Here is a 23,728-nt window from a genome sequence, read left to right on the forward strand (position 1 = left end):
CCCACTCCAGTCCTCTTGCCTGGAAAAGCCCATGGACGGAGGAGCCTGGCAGGCTACGGTCCACGGGGTCGCTAAGAGTCAGACACGATTGAACGACTTCACTTTCACTTTTCACTTTCATGCACTGGAGAAGGCAATGGCAACCCACTCCAGTGTTCTTGCCTGGAGAATCCCAGGGACGGGGGAGCCTGGCGGGCTGCCGTCTATGGGGTCGCACAGAGTCGGACACGACTGCAGCGACTTAGCAGCAGCAGAATACGGTTGGGTAGGGAAGACCACAAGCAGAAATAGGGTAGAAATATACCTAAGCTGACGCCTTAGAAAAGACCCTGATGCTGTGAAAGAATGAAAGCAAAAGGAGAAGAGGGCGGCAGAGGATGAGATGGTTAGATAGCATCATCGACTCAACGGACAGGAACTTGAGCAAACTCCAGGAGAGAGTGAAGGACAGGGAAGCCTGGCATGCTGTAGTCCATGGGGTCACAAAGAATCAGACATGACTTAGTGACTGAACAACAATGATATCCAAGGGGCATTAAAGAAAAAGGACCTAATTTTACAAAGTCTGGTAAGTTTCCTCAAAAATCATCAAGAGAATTAGGTCTGGACATTGCTGTTGACTTCTCCACGCCCCTGGCTTACCATGACGATTCCCCCAGACTGTTCAGCGGTGCACATACTCATGATGGGTGCCATGCCGATGGTGGTCCCTTGGAAATAAACTCCACTAGGAATAAAAGAAAGGACTCTCTTAAATCAATACAGAGAAGCTTTCTAACAGTTGAAATTCTGTTGGACATTCCTGCATTCCAAAAGCAGAAAAACTGCAAGAGCATATATAAAGATGAAATCTAGCACAACATTTTAAATCAACTACATTCCAATTTAAAAAAGATGGAAATAGTTACATGAGAATATGTTTGCAGGTGCTTTTTATCTTTGGTTCTTCTAAAAATGTGTGTTCCAATTGCCTCATCATCCCATAATCCTTAAAGATTTCTGTTTTCAAGATGTGGGGCAACAACCAGTCATGACTTGTATATTTATAATTTGTAACCTGTCTGTCTCCTAGTGAACGGGGGGGCGAGGTGCTCCTTTTAAACAATATCTGCTGTTGCTAGGGCTGAAAAGAATAATGGAGAGAGAGAGAGAGAGAATCACTATTAACAAATGAAATGCATTAGATGCTTTACTTGATTCTCTGCTGCTGTTGAATTTTGCTTTCCTGGGTAATGTTACTGGGTTACAATTGGGCCAGAAAACCAAACTTTTCCAAAATGTCCTGCTAATATAGCTTGCAAAAATAAAAACAGCAGAAAGATGATTGACCCTTGGGAGTGAGTGCAGAAGCACCCACAAAGCCTTAACACCTAGGAGGAAGCTTCTGGAAGGAGACTTCATGGCTTTGGAGAAGGTTTTCCCCACATGAAAGCTTAGTGAATAAGTAGTGACATCAAGGCCTGTTTAATGCAATGCTATTAATTCTAACTTAGTGAATTAAAAATTAAAAATTGAATAGTTGATATTTGGAAGCAACCTAAACATCCATAGACAGAGGAATGGATAAAGAAGATGTGGTACATGTATATAATGGAATATTACCCAGCCATTAAAAGAATGAAATAATGCCATCTGCAGCAACATGATGGGCCTAGAGATTGTTATACTGAGTGAAGTGAGTCAGAGGAGAAATATGGTATGATATCCCTTATATGTGGAATCTAATGACAAATGATACAAATGAATTTGCTCACAAACCAGAAAGAGACCTACAGACTTAGAGAAAAAACTTATGGTTGTTGGAGGGAAGGAAAGGGTCTCGGGATGGTTAGGGAGTTTGGGATGGATGCATACCCACTGCTGTATTTAAAATGGGTCACCAACAAGGAATTACTGTACAGCACATGGAACTCTGCTCAATGTTATGTGGCAGCCTGGATGGGAGCAGAGTCTGGGGGAGAATGGATACATGTATATGTATGGCTGAGTCCCTTTGCTGTTCACTTGAAGTATCACACCATTGTTAGCTGGCTATCCCCCAATACAAAATAAAAAGTTAAAAAATTAGATTATTCCTTGTTTATCTGAAATTCAAATTCAGTAGAATATCCTGTAATTTTATCTGGGAACCTGAACATAACAATGTTGCCTGTTTAATAAAGATATGCCCCACCACAATCCTCCATACCTTCTTTCTGTCTCCTGCCCCATTTTCTGCTCCACTCCGTTCCATTCCAGAAAAAAAAAATCAAACATTGTATTTGCTGAATCTCCTTTAAGCGAAACAAATAAATGGCCATGTTTTCTTGGCCATGTACACATACAGATACCACACATTATTTGAAAAGTTATACATTTTGGCAGGGCTCAATTGGACTAGAAGGATAAGTACAGGCAAAATAAAACTTCATGTCTGTATGTATGTATTCAATCATTCATCTATCCATCCAGCCAGCCAGCCATCCTATTACACTCCTGTGTAAAGCCATAGGGACCACAGCTTTATATTTACATCTGTATAGACCCTTTTAACAGATACAATTAAACATATATATAAATAGTAAAGTTATATAAGAGGCTAATTTATTTCCAGATGTTCAAATTGGACAGGCTCCATTTGGGGGAAGAAATCAAAACAAAACACTCTGACTCTACTTTTAGTAGTTCGGGATTAATCAATGCATAAAATATGAGGCAACCACAAATATCCAGGGGTGGGGGAAGAAAAAGAAACAACCCTGAGAAATGGCCAAAGTCAATTATCAGAGAATGCCAACAACCTCAGTTCAGACGAAGGCCTTTTCTAAAGTGAGCATAGGGTAGGGCTGCTTTTCAACTTCCTATAAATGTTCTGTAAACTAGATCCAATGTGTCACAGGAAAGAGTCTCTTTCTCTTTGACCCCAAAGCTTTCAATTCAGTGATATGAGCTACATGAGAACAGAGTCATGGCATAAACTGGGACTTCCCTGGTGGTCCAGTGGCTAAGACTCCATGGTCCCAGGCAGAGGGCTCAGGTTTGGTCCCCGGTTAGGGAACTAGATCCTGCATGCCTAAGACCTGGTACCAGCAAATAAATAAGTACATACTTAAAAAAATAATGGTATAAGTTGTTTAAAAATTTTAATAAAAAGTTCTTCAGTTTAGGAAAAAATCTACTGCATACAATCTTAGATTATGATGTTTTTTACTTGATATAAAGGAGTCTGTAATATGTTACCAATAATGTACTATGTTATAGGCATGCTTTTCCTTATTTTCTCTTCTTCATGATACTTATCATGCTCTGAAATATTCTTGTTTATTATTATCTCCTCCCAGTAGGGGATTCCCTGGTGGCTCAGATAATAAAGAATCCGTCTGCAATGCAGAAGACCTGGGTTCGATCCCTGGGTCAGGAGATCCCCTGGAGAAGGGAATGAAAATCCACTACAGAATTCTTGCCAGGAGAATTGCGTGGACAGAGGAGCCTAGTGGGCTACAGCCCATGGGGTCACAAAGAGTTGGACATGACTGAATGACTAACACTCACTTTTCCCTGTAGACTGGAGATTCCCAAGAACAGGGAAGTTTACTGTGTGGATCTGTTATGTTTGAAGCCCCCAAAAGACATTTTGTTCCTAATGTGTGCTCAACACACATTGATTAAATAATAGAACACAAGGTTTATCTTTGACACTGCTGGTATTCTCTGATCTAGAAAACCAAGAGAAACAACAAAACAGGAGGAATAAGTTTTTTTCTCCAGGCAGTCGACAGGATCACTCTACTGTACTATCTTCAGATCTTGCATAAATATTTTTCACTAATAATGGCAGAAAATGAGCTTTTTAAAAAATATACTACTCAGGACAATTTTATATCAAGACTAAGCCTAGCGGAAGGGATAAATTGGGAGTTTGGGGTTGACATATACACACCACTGGATTTACTATAAAATAGATAACCAACAAAGACTCTGCTCTATACTCTGCAATAACCTAAATGGGAAAAGACAAAGTTTAGAAGGAAATAAGACATCTGCTTGAGGGATACGTTTCCCAGGGTATGCAAAGAAAGACTTTTTCAGCAGCCCCCAATTTCAGCTGAGATGGCCTTCCTCCAGTCAGTGTGGGATGAGAAGCCCGCTTTGGCCCTGGTCCAGAGAGTGTGTTCTGAAGAACAGATGCAGCTTCACTGCCTTTCAGGGGAGGCTAAGAGGAGGGCGGGTGTGCTGGGGGTACTCTTTGATCTGAAGCAAAGGAGAGACAGCAGACACCTTACCTGATGAGCTGGGCGTTGTCATGGGATTTGCGAGGCAGAAGCTTCATCTTTCTCCAGTCCAGAAACTCATGCAGGCTGGTGAATGGGTCCTGACTTATGGAGCATTTGTCAATGTCATTCCACACCTCCACGCCCACCAACACAATCCGAATGTTCAGTGGTCGGTAAAACTGAGGGCGACAGAAGACAGGTATCCCTGGGGATCACTTTAATGAAAACTTGCAGTGCCCAGTAGAACAGGCGTGCAATTTCTGAATCTCGTTGATGTGATATGAAAAATCTCTCTGTGTTCCCTTGTTCCCATGGCATTAGAGTTGAAGGAATAATTTCAGTGACTGATTCAAAGTGATGTTCTAACTGGGTTCTCAAATAGGGTTGACTAATTAGATAGAGTTAATTAATTAGTTAGAGTTAACCAGCCTTTTTTATGTCTCTGAGGTGGTCCAGTAGTAAAGAACTGGCCTACCCCTGCGGGAGACACAAGAGACTTGATTTTGATCCCTGGGTCAGGAAGATCCCCTGGAGAAGGAAATGGCAACCCACTCTAGTATTCTTGCCTGGGAAATCCCACGGACAGAGGAGTCTGGTGGGCTACAGTCCATGGGGTCACAAAGAGTCGGACACAACTGAGCATGCACACCTTAACTGCAGGGAAGCATACATTTCAACCGATTCATTGGTGATTAGAAATGAGTGTACAGATGTGTGTGATCACTAATGTAATATAGTTACATTACAGCTGAAGATTGCTAGCTCATATCTACTGCAAGAAAAACAACAAGTGTGTTAGGATCGTTCAGACACTCTGCCAAGCACAGTAATTTGTTCCTTTTAAGCAAAATGTTCTACCTATGAGTTACGGAAAATGAATCTGTATTGTTCTCAGCAAAGACTCAGACTTGGCCGACGCTATCATATTCTGTCACCTGTAAATGACCTAGTAGGTTTTAATTAAATGGACAGATCAATATCTTTCAGGATGATAAAGGCAGACACAGAATTCTTCTTCAGGAACTTTGAGGACCATTTTTTCCCACAGGTCAGACTTTCGTTCACCAATAACATCATGGGAAAGATCTGGTAAAGGAAACCCCTCACTCCTTTGGCACACAAACCACAGCTTCTTGCTTTTCCATCCCCCATCTTTCTGTGTCCTGATTCAACCTACAGCCCGTTCTCCACAAACAGGTCATCTTGGGTCAGCAGGCAGAACAACTGATCCAATGACTAAGGGAGAGTTTTGAGCCAGATGAGCTTATTGGGGCAGGATGAGTGGTCAGAGTGGGGCCTTCCCAGGTGGCGCAGGGGTAAAGAATCCACCTGCCAATCAGGAGACACAAGAGATGCAGGTTCAATCCCTGGGCTGGGAAGATCCCCTGGAGGAGGAAATGTCAACCCACTCTGGTATTCTTCTTCTTTTTTTTTTAATGAAAACACTGAAACTTTAATTGGATCAGAATCATACCTGTCAAGAACGTGGGCAGTATACTCTTCTTTATAGCACCAGTTCCTTCTGAGGGGGTATTTTCCAAGCCATCTAAGTGTCCCAGCTGTCCACGACTGGCTACAGAGATGTTCCAAGCACGGTCACACCAGTGTCAGTATCCGTGCACACTCAGATTTCTCGTTTCCTGCCACTTTTTCTACCACTCCCTTATACCCCAGGTTTCACAGCCCGAAGGTAATTTACCCCTCCCCACCTCACCACACCCTGGAAAAGCCTGGAGTGCCTTCTCAAGCTCCTCCTCCTGCCTTCTTCTGGAAGGCAGTCAAAATGTTGAAGCTCTTCTGGAGTTTTTCCTTCTTCCCATCGCTTGTCTTGTTCTTCTCAACCAGCTTGGTGATCCGGGTCATCTCTGATGCTGGGAAATCTCCTTGGGTCACGATCTTTCCCATGATCTTAAGGTACCTGCTTGGCCCACTTCCTGTTGGTTTCCTTCACACTGACTGGTTCTCCTGCCCCTGCTTCAAGAGGGACTGGCAGGCTCCGATGAACTCCCCAGTGAAGGTGTCATATGCAGGCAGGCAACCAGGCATTCCTTGGTAGAGCCCATGTCCCTTCAGCCAGCACTGGATGGCTCCAACCTTAACTGCCCCACTATACAGGACTGGGTTCTCAACATCCCCATCCCGGAAGAGGTAAGAGGTAGAAGTCTGGCTAGTTCCCTTTGTCCAGTGTGTATCGCTCACTCAGCTCATATTCAGCCCTTGTCACCATAATCTGAGATCCCCACCTCTGCCACCAGAAGAACATCACCGGAAGCTGAGTTTTCAGCCAGACGCTTGAACTCATTCTGCCTCTCACCCTAGGGGGACTGGGTGTCAACCTTAACCAAGACGAACTTGCTTTTAGGAATGACCTTGTAGAAAGTGGGCTTCCCTGATAGCTGAGTTGGTAAAGAATCTGCCTGCAATGCAGGAGATCCTGGTTCTATTCCTGGGTCAGGAAGATCTGCTGGAGAAAGGATAGGCTACCTACTCCAGTATTCTTCGGCTTCCCTTGTGACTCAGCTGGTAAAGAATCCACCTGCAATGCAGGAGACCTGGGTTTGGAATATCCCCTGGAGAAGGGAAAGGCAACCCACTCCAGTATTCTGGCCTGGAGAATTCCATGGACAGAGAAGCCTGGTGGGCTATAGTCCCTGGGGTCTCAAAGAATCAGCACACACAGCAGTCACGGCAGTGGTAAGAACTCCCCATGGTCCACAACTGCCTTGCCACTCCTCTGAGCATCACACAGACACAGAGGTGGCTCTGTGCTTGGGGGCCCAGGGGGTAAGGACGTGGGAATCACCTGGCTGGCTGTACACCAGGTATCCAAGGAGAAAGAGGTGGCTGGTGATGGCAGTGGAAGTTAAGTTCCAGATAGGAGCAGCTCCTATTCTTAGTTGCTAGAAGCCTCTGAGCCAATAAGGAACAGAAATCACAGAAGCACCACATCTGATAGTTAAGCCCCATTCCAACGTGCTGAGCTCAAGGGCCATAAACTCCATGAGGCTGAGCGCTGACCCCGGGTTCTGACCCACGAGAGGCAGGCTCATCTTTTCCCTTGCTGATCTTCATTCTCCCCACCCTCCCCACCAGTCATCTGGTGAGCATTAGGTTAGTAGAAGAATGTGGCTGAAGCACAAACTACATCACAGAGTATAAACGGATCACAGCGGTCCAACTTGGTTTCAAGCAGATAACAATTATGGGCATTACATTAATAAGTTAATGAGACAATTATATGACCCAAATGCTGCCCAACAGCTTGTTTTTAATCAAGAGTTGCTTGGCCTGTGGTATCCCCTTGCAACTCCCAGCCCAGGCTTCCCAGGAAAAATTAAGTTCCTGGCCTCCTTGGGAACTCTGCACACATGTGCCTGGCTGCCGCACTTTGCTGGAGAGCTTACACTTTCAGCTGCGCTCAGACAAACGGAACAGAGATGCGAAGGCAGAAACAGGCCATCCAGTCACCCGTGTCCACACCAGCCCGCTACGAGACATCCTCAGGGCCACATGCCAGTGTGGACTGTGGTGTTGTCATCCGTGCAGGGGACACTTTGCTTGCCTCTGGAGACTGTCGTATGGAAGTGGTCACTAAGGTCTGTCAAGGTCCAACTAGCAGTGTTTCTCAGAGTTAACTTTGGGGCTGACTAATCGGGATCTTGCACAGTAACGATGGGTTGTAGTTTTCATCTACTATTGCTGCTGTTCAGTCGCTTGTCTCACGCTTTGTGACCCCATGGACCGCAGCATGCCAGGCCTGCCTGTCTTCCACGGTTTCCCACAGCTTGCTCAAATTCATGTCCACTGAGTCAGTGATGCTGCCTGACCATCTCATCCTCTGCCACCCCCTTCTCCTTTTGCCTTCAATCTTTCCCAGCATCAGGGTCTCTTCCAATGAGCTGGCCCTTCGTATCAGGTGGCCAAAGCATTGGAGCTTCAGCATCAGTCCTTATAATGAATATTCGGGTTTGATTTCCTTTAGGATTGACTAGTTTGATCTTGCTGTCCAAAGGAGTCTCAAGAGTCTTCTCCAGCACCAACAATTCAAAAGCATCAATTTAAATTCTAAAAAGATGATGCTGTTAAAGTGCCGCACTCAATATGCCAGCAAATTTGGAAAGCTCAGCAGTGGCCACAGGACTAGAAAAGGTCCGTTTTCATTCCAATCCCAAAAAAGGGCAATGCCAAAAAATGTTCCAGCTATTCAGTTCAATTTAGTTCAGTCGCTCAGTCGTGTCCGACTCTTTGCGACCCCATGGACTGCAGCACTCCAGGCCTCCCTGTCCATCAACTCCCGGAGTTTACTCAAACTCATGTCCATCGAGTCGGTCATGCCATCCAGCCATCTTGTCCTCTGTCGTCCCCTTCTCCTCCTGCCCTCAATCCCTCCTAGCATGAGGGTCTTTTCCAATGAGTCAACTCTTCACATGAGGTGGCCAAAGTATTGGAGTTTCAGCTTCAGCATCAGTCCTTCCAATGAATACCCAGGACTGATCTCCTTTAGGATGGACTGGTTGGATCTCCTTGCAGTCCAAGGGACTCTCAAGAGTCTTCTCCAACACCACAGTTCAAAAGCATCAAGAAAGCTCAGCTTTCTTCACAGTCCAACTCTCACATCCATACATGACCAGCTATTAGTCCTCTCAAATTATATCCTTTGAACAAATTCCATATCTAGAAGCATATAACAGAGCCCCTCCTCTCTATAACTGGTGAACACTCACATATGCTGAATGTACATCATGTCTTCACACAGAACCCCTTAGCTGCCTGTTGGGATGCTCTTCCCAGACTGTGGGTGGCTTCCCACTGGTTCTTCCTGATAACAATGGTCACAGCTAACACATATGAGCATGCCATACGCCCTAGGCCCGGTACCAAAAACTTTCCATGTGCTCTCTTAGACCTCACAGCACTCTGAGTTAAGCACTACTGTTGTTTCCATGTTACTGTCAAGGATGTTGAGACATGGAGGAGGTGAACCACTCCAGCCATGACTGGCATAGCTGGCGTTTAAACACAGGCAGGCTGGTGCCCAGGTTTTAAAAACTGCTCAGTAACCCAGTCAGGTAAAGGGGAGTGCTCAGATTCCCTTCCAAGATGATCCACTGTGACCCCAGGCCCAGCAAGAAGCACACAAAGAGTGTAGCAGCTGCCTGTCTGGCCTGTGAATCCCAGGATGTACGTGGCCATGGCCCAAGGCCTGCTAAATCGATTCACCCATTAGCCCAGCAGCGACAAGCATCTGCTTGGCTCTGGTTGCATGCTCAGCTTGGCATTGGCACCAAGAACAAGGTTTAGGATACCCTTGACCTTGACTCCCAAATGCTCAGGGGTCAGCCAGATGCTCGAGGCAAAGGACTCCTAGCCATTATTACAGGAAAATCCAATCCACCGAACTGCCAAGAAGGGTGCAGACAGGAAGTTCAGGGGATGCTGGACCTGAGGGCTCCAAGTAGACTTTTGAGAAGTGGATCTGAGAACACACGGGTAGGATTACAGGGCGGTGTGCCGGGCTCCACCACAGGGACATGCATCCTGCAGGCAACTGGCCTGGGAGGGCCGGGGGCGAGGACCCACACAAGGGAGAAAACACCTGAAGTTAAATGCATGCAAGATGAGCCAGTCCTTCAGAAGTAGGGCACAGAGGTGCAGCCGGCACGCACCGGCAGTTGGTGCTAACGTCATCACAAATAAGAAGTAGGACAGACAGGAGGGAGAGTCGAAGGGGGCAATGACATCATCTGGCAGCCACACAGCCCACTGGTCCCGCCCCGTGGTGTAACTGGGGCCTGGGGAACGTCTTCTTTCCCAGGTAAGGGGTGTGTCTGCCAGTTCGAGCACCAGACACGTTTTCCCCGTTCCAACTCAGGGGAACTGCCTGAGTTGTTCTGAATGTCACCTCTGTCCCTAAATCACTTCTCGGACTCTTGGTCTGGGACGTCCCTCCCCTCTTCCCTCGGAGCCAACACAGCCAGCCAAGTAGTTATTACTTAAGAATAGCTAAGAAGAGCCAAGATTTCTGCAAATGAGGAAGTTGCCACTGGAACAGTCGTCGTTTTTTTAAGCCAAGATGCTCCCACTTGTAGTTGCAAAACTACATCTGGAACACTCACAACAGCCCAGAGCCCATCAGTTTTTTGCAGACATGGGTGCCCAGAGCATCCGATGGAGCCTGGGATACCCCTGTGGGTCTTCTGGGTCTGCTGCGGACAGACACATACACGTGCTCAGTCATTCAGCTCTGTGCTTGCTAGAAACACAGGACAGGCGTGCTGGTTAACGCCCCTGAGTCTGTCAGGACTTTTCTCAGATATGTGGTTTTCTAAATACCAGGGCAGGTTATTAACAACCCCCCAGTTGCTCATTCCTGCTTCTGCAAACTGAAGCAAGAAATAATACAGAATAATATGTAAAGAAATACAAATATGGAAGACCAAGCATATCACTTTAAAACAGGATTTCAGCAATTACCAGCTTAAGTTTAATGTTGTTCATGGTTTTGTTTACTTCCAAGGCTTAAGAGGTTCTTGAATTCTTGGTTTCTTGGTCCTGCCTCACTGGAGGCATCTGGAATGTACTCACCCGAGGCCCCACCCAGGTCAATCAAACCAGAGTCCCTGGACTGAGACTTGGAATCAGCATTTTGAAAGCAAAGATACTAACATACATTCACATAAACAAACAAACCTTGCGAGGGGACTCTAATGCCCAGCCCGGGCCAGGACCAGGTCTGACTCCTATTGTTGTTCAGTCTCTAAGCTGTGGCCAACTCTCTGCACACTGGCTTCCCTGTCCTTCACTATCTCCTGGAGTTTGCTCAAACTCATGTCCACTGAGTCAGTGATGTTATCTAACCATCTCATCTTCTGCCACCCGCTTCTCCTCATTCATTCCCAGCAGCAGGGTCTTTTCCAGTGAGTTGGTTCTTCACATCAGGTGGCCAAAGTGTGAAGTGCTGAGTCATGCCATGCAGGGCCATCCAAGACAGATGGGTCATGGTGGAGAGTTCTGACTCGTATGGTCTCTGGCATAGCCTCTGGGATCCATCCTTCACCCTCCCTGCCAGAAGGACTGGCCAGTTACAAAAACTCTCCTACATCCACTTTACTTGGGGATCAAGTTGAATTTTCAAAAACAAGTTACTCAAAATACATCCGCAAGCATGCGCTGCCTGGGAGTCTAACCTGCCTAAAAGATCTTGTGGATGCGGATGGTATTATCCAATGATCCCAGGATGCCAACAGCTATCTGTGTTCTTCCTGGTTTCAGAAAGCTCCTTCCAGCCACAGCCACTCTCTGAGCCCCAAGCCCTTATCTCCGACTGCTCAGGGTACCCCAGGAGACCCCTGTTCTTGCTTCTTTGGGCACGAAGTCTCATCCACCTCTCATCCCAAACTTGTGCTCATTTGGACTCCAGCTCTTCTCAGCCTCTGCTTCTGCTTGGTCAGGGCAGGCTGAGATCCATAGAAAGCGGGTAGAGACAAGGCCAAAAACTCCTGCAGAGGCGGGGGGTCACAGAGACCAGGGCTCACCCCTGGTCCTGCCTTTTAATGCTGCTCGAACATGTGCTGATTACTTAACCAGCCTCTGCAAACCTCAGCTTCCTCTGCTATAAAAATGGGCATGCTGATGTCTACCTGGAGGTGTCTGCAAAGCACTGAGACCCTGGCATGTAGAAACGTCTCAGTACACTTATCAGGCACCCCTCCTTCAAGTGTCTCTGAATCCCCACTTCCCCAGACCCAGGTCAGATCTTCACGGTTTCTATACAACAGAAGCCCGCCAGCCCTCTTTGACTCTGGTGACGCCATCCTCCACTCTAACTGCAGGCACCGCTGTGTGTGACCCTGCGCATCTCCTCTGCTTAAAAACACTCTCCTGGCTTTCCACTGAGAGCAGAATTAAATCCCAGTAGAGTCTAGATGGCTTTGCAAAGCACCCAGGACTCTGACCAGTGAACCCCCTGCAGCTTCATCTCCTCCTGCCTTAACTGTGCACGCACATATATCCATCTTCCACATGCACACACACACACTCATGTATGTGCTTGTATGCATACACACCCACTACCGCTTAGGTAGACAGTTACTCACACGTCCAGACACATGGGGAGCAAGCCAGCTGAGTGCTCCTGGTGAAATGGTACTCACTTCTCAAAATCGCCTTGCTGCCTGGAAGCCTCCCTGACCTCCAGGAAGATGTAAGCGGTTCTCTTCTGAAACACCCCCACAGCACTTGATTGACAGCATCCACCCAGTTCCCAACACGCTGGACCACCACACCAAGTTGCTTATGGGTCTGCTGCTGCTGCTAAGTCGTGTCAGTCGTGTCCAACTCTGTGTGACCCCATAGATGGCAGCCCACCAGGCTCCGCCATCCCTGGGATTCTGCAGGCAAGAACACTGGAGTGGGCTGCCATTTCCTTCTCCAATGCATGCAAGTGAAAAGTGAAAGTGAAGTCGCTCAGTCATGTCTGACTCAGCGACCCCATGGACTACAGCCTACTGGGTTCCTCCGTCCATGGGATTTTCCAGGCAAGAGTACTGGAGTGGGTTGCCATTGCCTTCTCTGGCTTATGGGTCTGCTTCCCTACAAAGCTGTGACCTCCCTGAGCAGATGGACCCCATTTGATGCATTCTGAATTCCTGATGCATGGTGCTTGGTTCTGCCCATAAGGCCTCGTAGAATGGAACTGGATTTCTAGAAGGGCTTTTGCTTTCAAGTTTTCTGAAAACTTTGAAAAGTCAATTTAAATATAATAGGATTGCTTGGAAATACAGCTACTGTGAAGCATCTTCAAACTGCTACGTGTAAACTGTGAGCATTTCAGAGAATCCCCGCCAGGAGAGCTTCAGCGATGAGCCAGGGCCGCTTTCCGGTTCCCACTGTGCTCAGAGGCGGGAGACAGACTTACTGCTGAGAATAATGGTCGCGTTCAGACAGGGGCTGCCAGCCACGTAGCACATGAGAACCACCTGGGAGCCTACAAAGCCCGATGTCCAGCCCCCATCCCTCCTTTGAAAGCTTCTGGGCAACTCCAGCAGGCTCTGGGCTGAACGCCCTGAGCGCCAGTGAGCTGACTCTCAGGGTGTGCTGCTGAAGGCAGGGGCACACATGGTTTCATGCTGTGAACAGGTCATGGAAGGAGAGTCAGTGAGATAACATCCCCGGGCCAGAACAGACTTTTACCATCTTGTCCAACTCTGAAGTCACCTTTGCAAAGGTGAGCTCCCTCACGAGTTCACGGTGAAGAATTTTCCAGCCACAGATTGAGCCGAAAGCCAATTGCTGCATCCCAGGACTGTGAAGCCCGTGGGTTCCTTATCGATGACAGCCGACCCTCAGGAGACCTGTGGGACTCGCCCAGGGAGACCTGGGAGGAGGCCCGCTTGGTGCTTTCAAGAGGGTCACATGTGCCATCTGGTTCAGGATCCAGCTGGGGGGACCAGGATGGAAGGAGGTGGATCCCAAGGCCTCCGTGGTCCAGACAGCGTGGGGGCATCTCCTGCAGCTACTCCAAGCCCTGGAGGTCTTCAGAGGAAGGGGAAGTTGGGTACCAGAGGCAGAAGCTGGCCTTCCGAAGTCAGATGGGGTGTGTTTCATTCCCTCCACCTCATTCCCAAACGTTTACACGATGTGAGTGATTTAATTACCCCCAAAGAACTTACCTTGTCAACGTGATTAGCGATCTCTATTAATCGCTGCTTGACTTTTTCCAGATCTTTTCCTTGCCTCTGAAACTTAATAATTTTAAATGTCAGCATTAATAATGGTAAGACCATCAATCAAATCTCATCTTCTCGGCTCCTGGAAATGTGAAGTCTTGGGCTTTGCAACCCCCTAGGGCCCTCCCTGGTTTATGGTGAAGTGAGCTCCCATTCTGCCGAGTAATTTCCCTGTCCAGGGACTTTCTGAAACTCCCTGAAATTCACCCAAGCCAAGTGCTCATAAGACAGTAACTTTTGTGATTTTTTCCAGCCTCATAAATGATGGAGGCAGTGACATGTTTTGGCAAAGAGAAAACAGACAACCAGAAAGCAGCCCAAAGCCATTCTTCATATCATCGACTTGATTTGAACTTCCTCTGAAATTTCTTTTATATTTGTTTTTAAAAATTAAAGAGTGAAAGTAATAGAAGCTCATGGCAGCAAGTCAAACAATACAGAGAATGGATAAAAGTTAATAAATTCCCCCTTCTCTTCTCTAATCTGACCTTCCAGACTGGGAACAGTTTCCTGAGAAATTGTCAAATCTGTTTCATTCATATGTATTGAGCCAGCTTGGGAGAAAATGTCACTTAATTCATGATAGGTAGGAGAGGCAAGAAATGAACACAGAGAAGATAATCTAAAAAAAAAAAAAAGAGCTAATTAAAAACTAATTTAAAGAAAAAAAACTAGCCACGGGATAAAGCCTTACTTCAGAAGGTAGAATTTTTCTGCTGTGTTTCTATAGCCTTCATTCATTCATTCATTTTGGTTTAGAACATATTGGAAATTTTTTAAACTAAACTTTTCCCCAAAGTGTTTCAGAATACATTCTAAAACCATCTGCTATTTTCCACAAATAATTCTCCCTGTTTGGAGAGCTTAGCTACATGGTAGCTCTGTAGTCCTTGCTGATATTTTTTTCTGCAGTCCTTGCTAATATTTTGTAATAGCAGATACATTTTTAATGTTTTATACCTTATAAGATCAGGGAGCCACTTTTTCCCATGGGTTGTTCACAATGCTCTTAAGGCCTCATAGAAAATGAGGTTAATGAAAGCACGTAATAATTCGCTAAACATTTTCTTTTCCCTGTAGTGGTTGTTTTTTTTTTTAATCAACCAAGAAATTTCAAAAAAGTTCTTACCTCTCGGTTATCTGCCACGATAACGAGCTCTACGTACTTGGTCATCTTGAGGGTCTCTCTTTTTTGCTGCCAAAATTAAACATGGATTTAATTTTCCTGACGGTCTCTCTGGGGCTTTCAGAATACTGTCAATATCTCTCAAAGGAAGCATCGGAACTAAAGGGACACCCCACCCCCACCAACAACACTGGCTCCCACACCTCTGTTCCACTTAGGAGTTCACCTCTGACCCCAGTGACCTCTGTAAAACCATCTCAACATGAGCCATCAGTTTCCATTCCCATCTGGGAAGTCCCTAAAAAGGAATCTAACCTTTGCGCTGGATCACTGATTTTAGGATCCGAACGAGTTGAAATCACCATTAAACAAAACACACACATCAACAAGTAACTCTGGGACAGAAGCCAATGGCTTCATTTCAGGCTGGATGTAGCGCGTGTCAAGATCACTATAGAAATCGATGGAATTCAGGGTTTCACGGGTGTTCCCTTTGCTTTCGTGGCCCGGCTTTGTGACGTGAGAAAAGCAGAGGAGAAAAGCTTTGCTCATGTCACAAAATTGGAGGAGAATGTATTTTAAGCAGAAACTGCTCTTCTGGGGAAAAACTGAGTAGTCTTGTCCAGAAGGCTGATTTCTCGTGGCTGATCACTGAAAAATCTGGTTAGACACAAAGGAAAATTGGAGAAGAACAGAGCCAGGCAAGAAGGAGGTATTAGGAGGAACACCAGGAAGGAACAAAAGAAATAGAACAGAAAGAAACATTTTTAATTAAAAAAAAAGACTGAAATATGCCACCAGAGAAAAGCGATTTGGTAAGAGTGCAATAGTTGAGAAGAATAAGGACCTTGTTTATCAAGAGGTAGGGCTGAAGACGAGGCGGACGGCCCAAGCACGAACTCCCTCCCCATTAAAGGCAGCCTCTGAAGTGGGTGACATGTTAATCACGTTTCCTCAAAAAACACTCACACTCTTTCATGAATTACTACTAGGAGAATCCCAAAGGCATTTTTCGGAGGAAAACAAAAAAAGAGCAATTCATGGAGGGTGGTCTTAAAAAGCCAACTTTAAAAGCAAAAAATAAAGTCTTCTGTTTTTGCAATAAAACGGAGTCAGAGGAAATGGGGGTTGAAGAGGTCTGGCTCCCCATAACTGATATCGCTGCTTTATGAGTTAACTACACTCGGCTTAACCTTGAAAACTTGCATGTTACAACCAGGCTTTCAGACAAAAGCAAAAATGACCAAGGCCTGCTCTGAATCAGCTTTCCAGTCACATAATCCTGAGGGAAACATCTTTTATAAAACAAATCCCCATCAGTGCAGGATCTTCCAAACAGATTTTTACAAGAAAAATGTGTTTGTGTCACAGCAGTGTTCCTGCTTGCTGCCCAGCTGTGCCGACTCATGAATTTTGATATCTCTAAAGAAATCTGAGGGCTTCCCTTGTGACTCAGATGGTAAAGAATCTGCCTGCCAACGCAGGAGACCCAGGTTTGATCCCTGGGTCAGGAAGATCCCCTGGAGGAGGGCATGGCAACCCACTCCAGTGTTCTGGCCTGGAGAATCCCATGGACAGAGGCGCCTAGAGGGCTATAGTCCATGGGGTCACAAACAGTCAGACACGACTGAGTGACTGACACTTTTACTTTCACTTCAAAGAAATCTGGAAACCTTATGGAGGAGGGGAAAGTAAAGCACCATGAAAGATATAATTTCTCATACTTCAACAACATTACAGGTAAAAAGTTCAGTTTAGTAACTCTATGTGGTAGGCATGTTTCATGGTGACCACTACGAACTCACAAAGGGAAAACGACTAGACCCTGTGGTGCCCACTAGTCTACATGAAATGAGACTCCATCTTAAAGTGGTTCCTCCTTCCCGAGGGGTGGACTGCAGAAGCCTCTTCCCCCCATAATTCCCTGATTTACCATTCACAGACTCATCTTACAGAAGAAAATACAGCTCCATTAAAGAAAACATAAATTAACCTCCCATCGAAAAACTCATGGAGGGAGCCCTGGTTGCTTAGATGTTTATACCTTTCAGACTGCAAAGGGGTGAACTGAATGGCCAGGGGACAGGTCCAAATGGCCTTGGATCATCATTTAGAAAATACACAATTCCAGATAATGAAAACAAACACATGAGCCCAATTTTCCTGTCTCTGCAGTTTTCAGAGAAGTCCACATTTTCTCACGAATGCAGAGAACTGCAAGCTCAGAGAGACGCCTAACCACATAATAATAAAAAGCCACAGGGGAGTGGCCGGCTCATGGCCGCAGAGGTTCCTTTTCCACCAGCTGCACACACAGAGAGGCTTAAATTACCTCCACATGATTCCCACCTATCTGGACTATCCAGTTAAAAAATCATATTCAAAATGCTTGATACGCAGAGCAACATTTGAAACTGGTTGCTTGATGGAATTTTCATTTGAGTTGGGGGGAGATTGAGGAAACAAACACCCTTCCCCAAACAGGTAAGAACAGGAGCCTCTGAGAATGGATCAGCCATTTCTGCTCCAAGGTTGGAGGCATTCTTTGAGTCTTGCTCAAGTGGGAAGCTGTTCCATGGCCTCTCAAAGCTGTCACACTTAAGTTCTCGGGAAGAATGGCCCCCACACACTTTCACAAGAACTCTGGCTCTGGGAACTCAACTTGAGTCCGAACAAACAAGCTGAGATTAGAGGGGCAATAAATTCTCAGTGCAGCTCTCTCTTCCTACGGGCCAGACCCCTGAAATAACCTATCTGGGAGGAGGGATGAGAAGGGCACAAGACCTGAGGCTGGAGAGCTTGGGTTGTAGCAGCAGGCAGGACGGCTATTGCCTAGCGAGCGAGGGCAGGGCGTGGATGAGATGTGGCCATGGATGGGGACAGAGGACAGGGCCCATAGCGAGGAGGCTGACCGGTAACCTAACTGTCGGAGAGCAGTGGGGCTCCCTTGGAGGTGAGGTTCTTTACATATCACCCTGGCTGATGGGAGGAGAATGGATTATAGGGGGACAATGGTGGAAGTGGGGGAGCAGATGACCACTGGTGACAGTTTGAGGCAGTAAAAAGATGGAGCCAGGCAAACAGATTCAAGTTGGATGTTTTAACCAAACAATAGCAATAAAATAACAATGGATCTAGGACTGTCTGCAAAGACGGCAAGATTAGCAAATTCGGTGACTCAGACGATTTATCAAATCAAATGATTTATCTCCTTCTTAGTAAAGAAAGATCATTGTTGACTCAAGCCAGACTCTATGCCTTGGCTCTAAGGCCACTTAATGAGTATTTATGAGCTGAGCCCTGGTCTTGGCTGTGAAAGGTCATCTCTACCATCCTTACTAACGACCAGAATGGGGATGAAGCACATGGATCATATCTGCATGGAACACAGCCTTGGAGGACTGGCTGATATACAGGCTGCAGAACCAACAAGCAAATGAGACAAACGCTGGAAGGAGGAACCGAGTCTGATGTACTGAATGTTAATGGGCACAAACACAAAGTATTGAAACTGAGTCCAAAACGCCCGTGGCAGAAGTGAGAGCTAGTATTTATTTTTCTAGAGTTTTAATCAATTCAAGACTCAATAGGAATCCACATCTGGAGATTTTGGAACCTTGGTTCTCACTGAGAGATGCTCAGAGCTCAGGGCTAAGGAAGCAATAGCAGGGCTGGCTGTGTTATCCACCAAGATTTAACAATGACTAAGTCAGTAAGGGCACTTGGTATGCCTCTTAGAGGAGGTACTGACGTGGGGGTGGTTATAGTGAAAAGAGAGTGAAAGTGAAAGTCGTTCAGTTGTGTCCAATAGTCCATGGACTTTTCTAGGTCAGAATACTGGAGTGGGCAGCCTTTCCCTTCTCCAGGGGATCTTCCCAACCCAGGAACTGAACCGGGGTCTCCTGCACTGCAGGCGGATTCTTTACCAGCTGAGCTACCAGGGAAGTGGTTATAGTAGAGAGAAATTAAATACGCTTGCTCTAATTAATAAGTTTTCCAACAATTCTGGCTACTTCCTGATATTCAGCTCTTACCAGACTCTACAGATAATCCATTCTACTGTTAATACCACCCCCACGAGCACCACTGCCACGGCTTCTATGAAACCAATATGGCAGCCTGTCTAGAAGCCCCGGAGCAACAGCTCTGGTCCATTTCAGCTTGGCAGTGTTTGAGGAAACCCCACAGGGTCTCCCTGACAGGCTCTGGTATGTGTACGCAATAGACCACGTGCACATTGCTTTTTTAGAGAAGGCAGTGACTTCTACATGTGACTCGCAATTATCCATACTAGTGGAGGGGAACAATAGCACAGATAATCCCCAGGGAGGATAATTCAACAATAATTTACATCTGCCACTGGGATTGTATTCTGTGATTTGCTCCAGTAGCAGATTTACAGCTTTCACCTTCCTTAGAGACTGCTCAGGCTTGTGTTAAAATTCGTTTGCATTTTTGAATGACCAGCTGGTGGAGGGGGAGGGTGAAGTCCCAGGAGGGCTGAGTGGCCGGGGCTCTGTGGGTTGGGCGTAAAAACCTGCAGAGAATGGAACTGGTAAGGAAGGCCCCTGACTGCAGGCACCCTTCCGGAAGCAACTTGGGCTCTCCCTAAAATCTAACAGAGAGCCTTGTAAAAATGACAAACAATAGCTCAAGCTGATATTATAGCCGGTGTATACCCCAAGTGCAGATTTATTCCCGCTGCTCCTGGAAGAAAAACGCACACATCTGCAGAAAAATCTCAGCCTGCAAGCCAGTCTTTGCAATAGTTAACATTTAATAGGGGCAGAAAAGCGCTAGGGAAACGCAAATGCATTTGCTGCAGTGCATAAGCCAGAGGAGTTAGCCGAGTTACATTGATTTTTGAGTATAAGATAAAGGCAGTGTTAAGTCTGGCAGGCAAGTGGCACGGAACTCGAGTCCTTTCTTTTCATGTTTACCAAACAGTCTTGTATACAATTCCAATGCTCACATATTCCACTTATGTGAAAATTATTTTTGGTATTGTTTTCATGATACAGATGTGTTTCCCGTCAAAGACACATTCCCGTTCATAAAAACAATCATAACATTTTCTAGACAGAAATACTGAGTATGGCGTCTAAGTGCATATGATAGTTCCCCCTTTCGATTTAAAGGTTCACTTATGCTTCCATACGCGTTATTAACAAAACACCATTGTTATTCAGGTTTTCTCCATCTCTCTGCAAGTCAAAATGACTGGAAATTATTGTGCCAATCACAGGTCTAGGGAGCTGTAAGCTTAGTTAAAGAATTAAAATATGGCTGGCCAGGACCGACCAGGCGTGCACTTCTAAATGAAATGGCAAACATATCTGAGTGCCATTTAAACTGTCAAGTTATAAATCTCACAAGGTGGATAATGTGTGTTCAATGAGGTACTCAAAGCAAGGTGCCTCGAAAACAAAATGCAAATATTCTACTTGTTTATGACTGTGAAGGCTACGGTCTCATCCCATCTTATCTGAGGTCTGGAATCAAAGGCGAGAGCCTTTGAAACATAAACCAAACACGCCCTGGGTGCACAGAGGCTGTTCTCTGTGACTCCATCTCTTAACTCTGTCCCTGCAAAAGGGGCTGGGGGAGGAGAAGGAAGATTCTCTGAGCTGCTGCTGCTGGTGATGGGGGTACTTGTCAAGCCCTATTCCTGGAGGTTGGGATCTCAGCTCCCCTACTGAGTGTCAATGTCAAGGTCAGCCATAGTGCCTGACACAGGGTGATGGGGAAGAACAAGGAAAGAAGACTGCACGCACCTGCAGTAGAAACCCCTGGGAGTATATTAACAAAGAGAGGAAGTTAGGGTCACACGGGCAGAATCAGAACGAAAAGAATGAATGCAAAATTAAAATGAAAAGTGCTGAAGTGGTTCAGTTAAGAGCAGGTTAGGGGAACACCAGCTAGCCACAGGTAACAGGAATTTTTAAGAAGAAGAAATCATTTAGGATAATGTGTACTATTTGGAGAAAAATGATTAGGAATACAAAGAGGCACAATTTTCATGAAGTTTTGAATGGTAAGCAGTATAACACTCAAAGTCAGGTAAGACAAAGAGTGTTAAGTGGAACCTTGAAAACCTGTCAAAGTCAGGGGAGACAAACAGTGTTAATCGTTAAGTGATAAGTTGCGCTTATCAAATGTAAGCACAAGTGACATCATATGTATGAATTCTGGATTTCTTGTCAACATAGGAAGGGGAAAGACAGAGATGAGAAATCAGTAAATCGCTGATAACTTCCTGTCGGGTTGTGCCCCTTTGAATTCGGGGCCTCCAGTCAGATGGGGCTACCCTTGCTCCTTTTTGTGGGTTGGGTTGTGGTCTGTGGAGCCCCTGTCACTGATGTAAAAGGGTCAGGCAGCCATTCAGGGTGGAGGTTCCCTGGTGCTGCAGCAGCGGAGACCTGTTAGCCAGGAGGCAGACTGTGCTCCTAACTCCATTGGGCAACCTCTGTCCCTAGCCCTGCCGCAGAAGGGAAGAACTGGGATGAGCAGACCCAGGGCTGGGAGACCAGAAAGCAGACACCTAGGGGGAGAAGTGGGACGCCCAGACTCCCTGCTAGCACGGACTAGGGGTAAACATCACACATTTTCAGCCACACTTCTGGATCAAGACTGAGTTCACCCAGGGCAGGCGAGTGGGCAATGGCAAGGAATTCTTCCCAAATTCTAAAGAAGACCCTAATATAAAAAAGACTGGCCATGGAGAAACCTCCATATTGTCTTTCTCTTCCCATAGAAGGAGGGCTGCCCAAGGGTGTGGAGGATCTGGTCCAGTCCTGTGTACCACGGAGGGGTGTAATGGTGGGGCAGACTTCTGGGCCAAGTCCAGAAGGTCATCCCCAGAGACAATGAATGGTGATTTTGTGTCCTCTGAGCCCAGCGCTACCCAGCACAGGTCAGTGAGTCTGACCCTGATGTTTGCAACACAATGATGGAGCTTTCAGTATCTGATTATGCTCTGCCCACCTCATATCAACCACCTCCAGATAAAGTGGGTGACTCCATCCCTCAGACACAAATGGCAGAATTTCCCCAGATGGCCTAGCGGTGGGTGTCCTTAGTTGGAGCCCCCTCCCCACTCCCCAGGGATGTAACGTGGTGTTTCCTCCTACCCTTCTTATTTGGGTCTGGGAGGCCGGCGGGAGCCTGTCGCGCACACTGAGGCCCGACGTATTTGATCCACACGATCCCCAGGTGCCCGGCAAGTTTTCCACTGGGAAGAGTTTGTATCTGTTGGTTGTATTTTTCATCGGCTCCAAAATATAGGTGTTATTTTCAAATGTAATGAGTCCCCTGTTGAAAAAGAAAGAAGAAAGATTACATGACTTTTAAGGGCAGCTTCTTGTTTATGGCTAAGACCCAGTTCTTAATGACAGAGAGAATAAAAGAAGAAATATCAATTTATTTATATTCCTGGGTCTGAATTGGAAAGGGCATTTCTGTGCCATATGCTTGCATTGACTTATTTTTGCAAATATTTTGGAAAACAAGTCTGAGAAGTTTTTCGTTTCAAATATTTTATGGTAAAGAATAGACGGTATTTAGTCTTTATGCCTTTTGTCTGTTTTTTACTTCTCAAGGATATATTGCTAGGAAGAAGAGTTGAGACAAAAGATGTTTCATCTGCTTAGAGTAAATAGATCTGAATTAGCAGACATGATTCAGAAGGGATATCTTTTTTTTTTAAGGAAAATTCCTATATCTGAATTATTCATTCTGATCAACAAAATTTCCTAAATAGTTTAAAGGATTCTAATATAAGGTTGAATATAAACTTATGCTTTTTTTTTTTAAAACTTATTATTGGACTTCCCTGGTAGCTCAGATAGTAAGGAATTTGTCTGCAATGTAGGAGACCTGGGTTCAATTCCTTGGTTGGGAAGATCCCTTGGAGAAGGGAATGGCTGCCCACTCCAGTATTCTTGCTTGGAGAATTTCATAGACAGAGGAGCCTGGTGGGCTGCAGTTCATGGGATTGTAGAGTTGGACATGACTTGAGTAACTAACACACATGGTCACCAAAGGAGGGGGAGGGATAAATTAGGGGTTTGAGATGAACAGATACAAACTACTATATATAGTATCAATAGCAACTAGGTCCTAGTGTATAGCAGAGGGAACTATATTCATTATCTAGTAATAACCTCTAATGGAAAATGTCTGTTATACATATAAGATGGAATCACCTTGCTGGACACAAGAAACTAACACAACATTGTAAGCCAACTATACTTCAGTGGGAAAAAAAAAGCATTTTAAAAAGGATGCTTTTTGGGGTATTTTACTTATTTAATTTGTGGGCAATGTGTGAATAAAGGAACCAATGTAACATAAATGCACAAAGTATCAGAACTGTTCCTTAAAGAGCTGAGGCCTGCGTCTGGGTCTGTTTGGGCTAAAGGTATATAGCTCTACAGAGGCCTGAAGAATGTCCCAGCACCGAGACCAGCAAGGAGGCCTTCGAATCCAATGAGCTGGTTTGAGTTCCAGCTCTGCCATTTCCCGGCTGTGCGGCAGGGTTCGAATGGCAGCAGCTCTTTATTATTGACAACGGCAGACCCAAGGGTGAGGCTTCTGTTAACGCACCCATCCAAAGGCTGACC

General features: G+C 45.8%; 1 protein-coding gene and 1 pseudogene across 1 annotated transcript in view; both read right to left on the reverse strand.

Moving 5' to 3' along the window:
* ADAM12 (ADAM metallopeptidase domain 12) overlaps nucleotides 1–23,728 on the reverse strand; it is a 388,630-nt gene that overhangs the window by 90,245 nt on the left and 274,657 nt on the right. Inside the window, exons 6-10 of the mRNA XM_070470396.1 lie at nucleotides 22,238–22,418; nucleotides 15,111–15,176; nucleotides 13,925–13,996; nucleotides 4,263–4,432; nucleotides 643–727 (exon numbers count right to left, since the gene is read on the reverse strand). Of these exons, the coding sequence (XP_070326497.1) occupies nucleotides 643–727; nucleotides 4,263–4,432; nucleotides 13,925–13,996; nucleotides 15,111–15,176; nucleotides 22,238–22,418 (574 nt within the window). The remainder of the gene's footprint in view (nucleotides 1–642; nucleotides 728–4,262; nucleotides 4,433–13,924; nucleotides 13,997–15,110; nucleotides 15,177–22,237; nucleotides 22,419–23,728) is intronic.
* LOC110145534 (endoplasmic reticulum resident protein 29 pseudogene) lies at nucleotides 5,997–7,751 on the reverse strand (annotated as a pseudogene).

The sequence above is a fragment of the Odocoileus virginianus genome, chromosome 7 (genome assembly GCF_023699985.2).
Source record: "Odocoileus virginianus isolate 20LAN1187 ecotype Illinois chromosome 7, Ovbor_1.2, whole genome shotgun sequence".
NCBI lineage: Eukaryota > Metazoa > Chordata > Mammalia > Artiodactyla > Cervidae > Odocoileus > Odocoileus virginianus.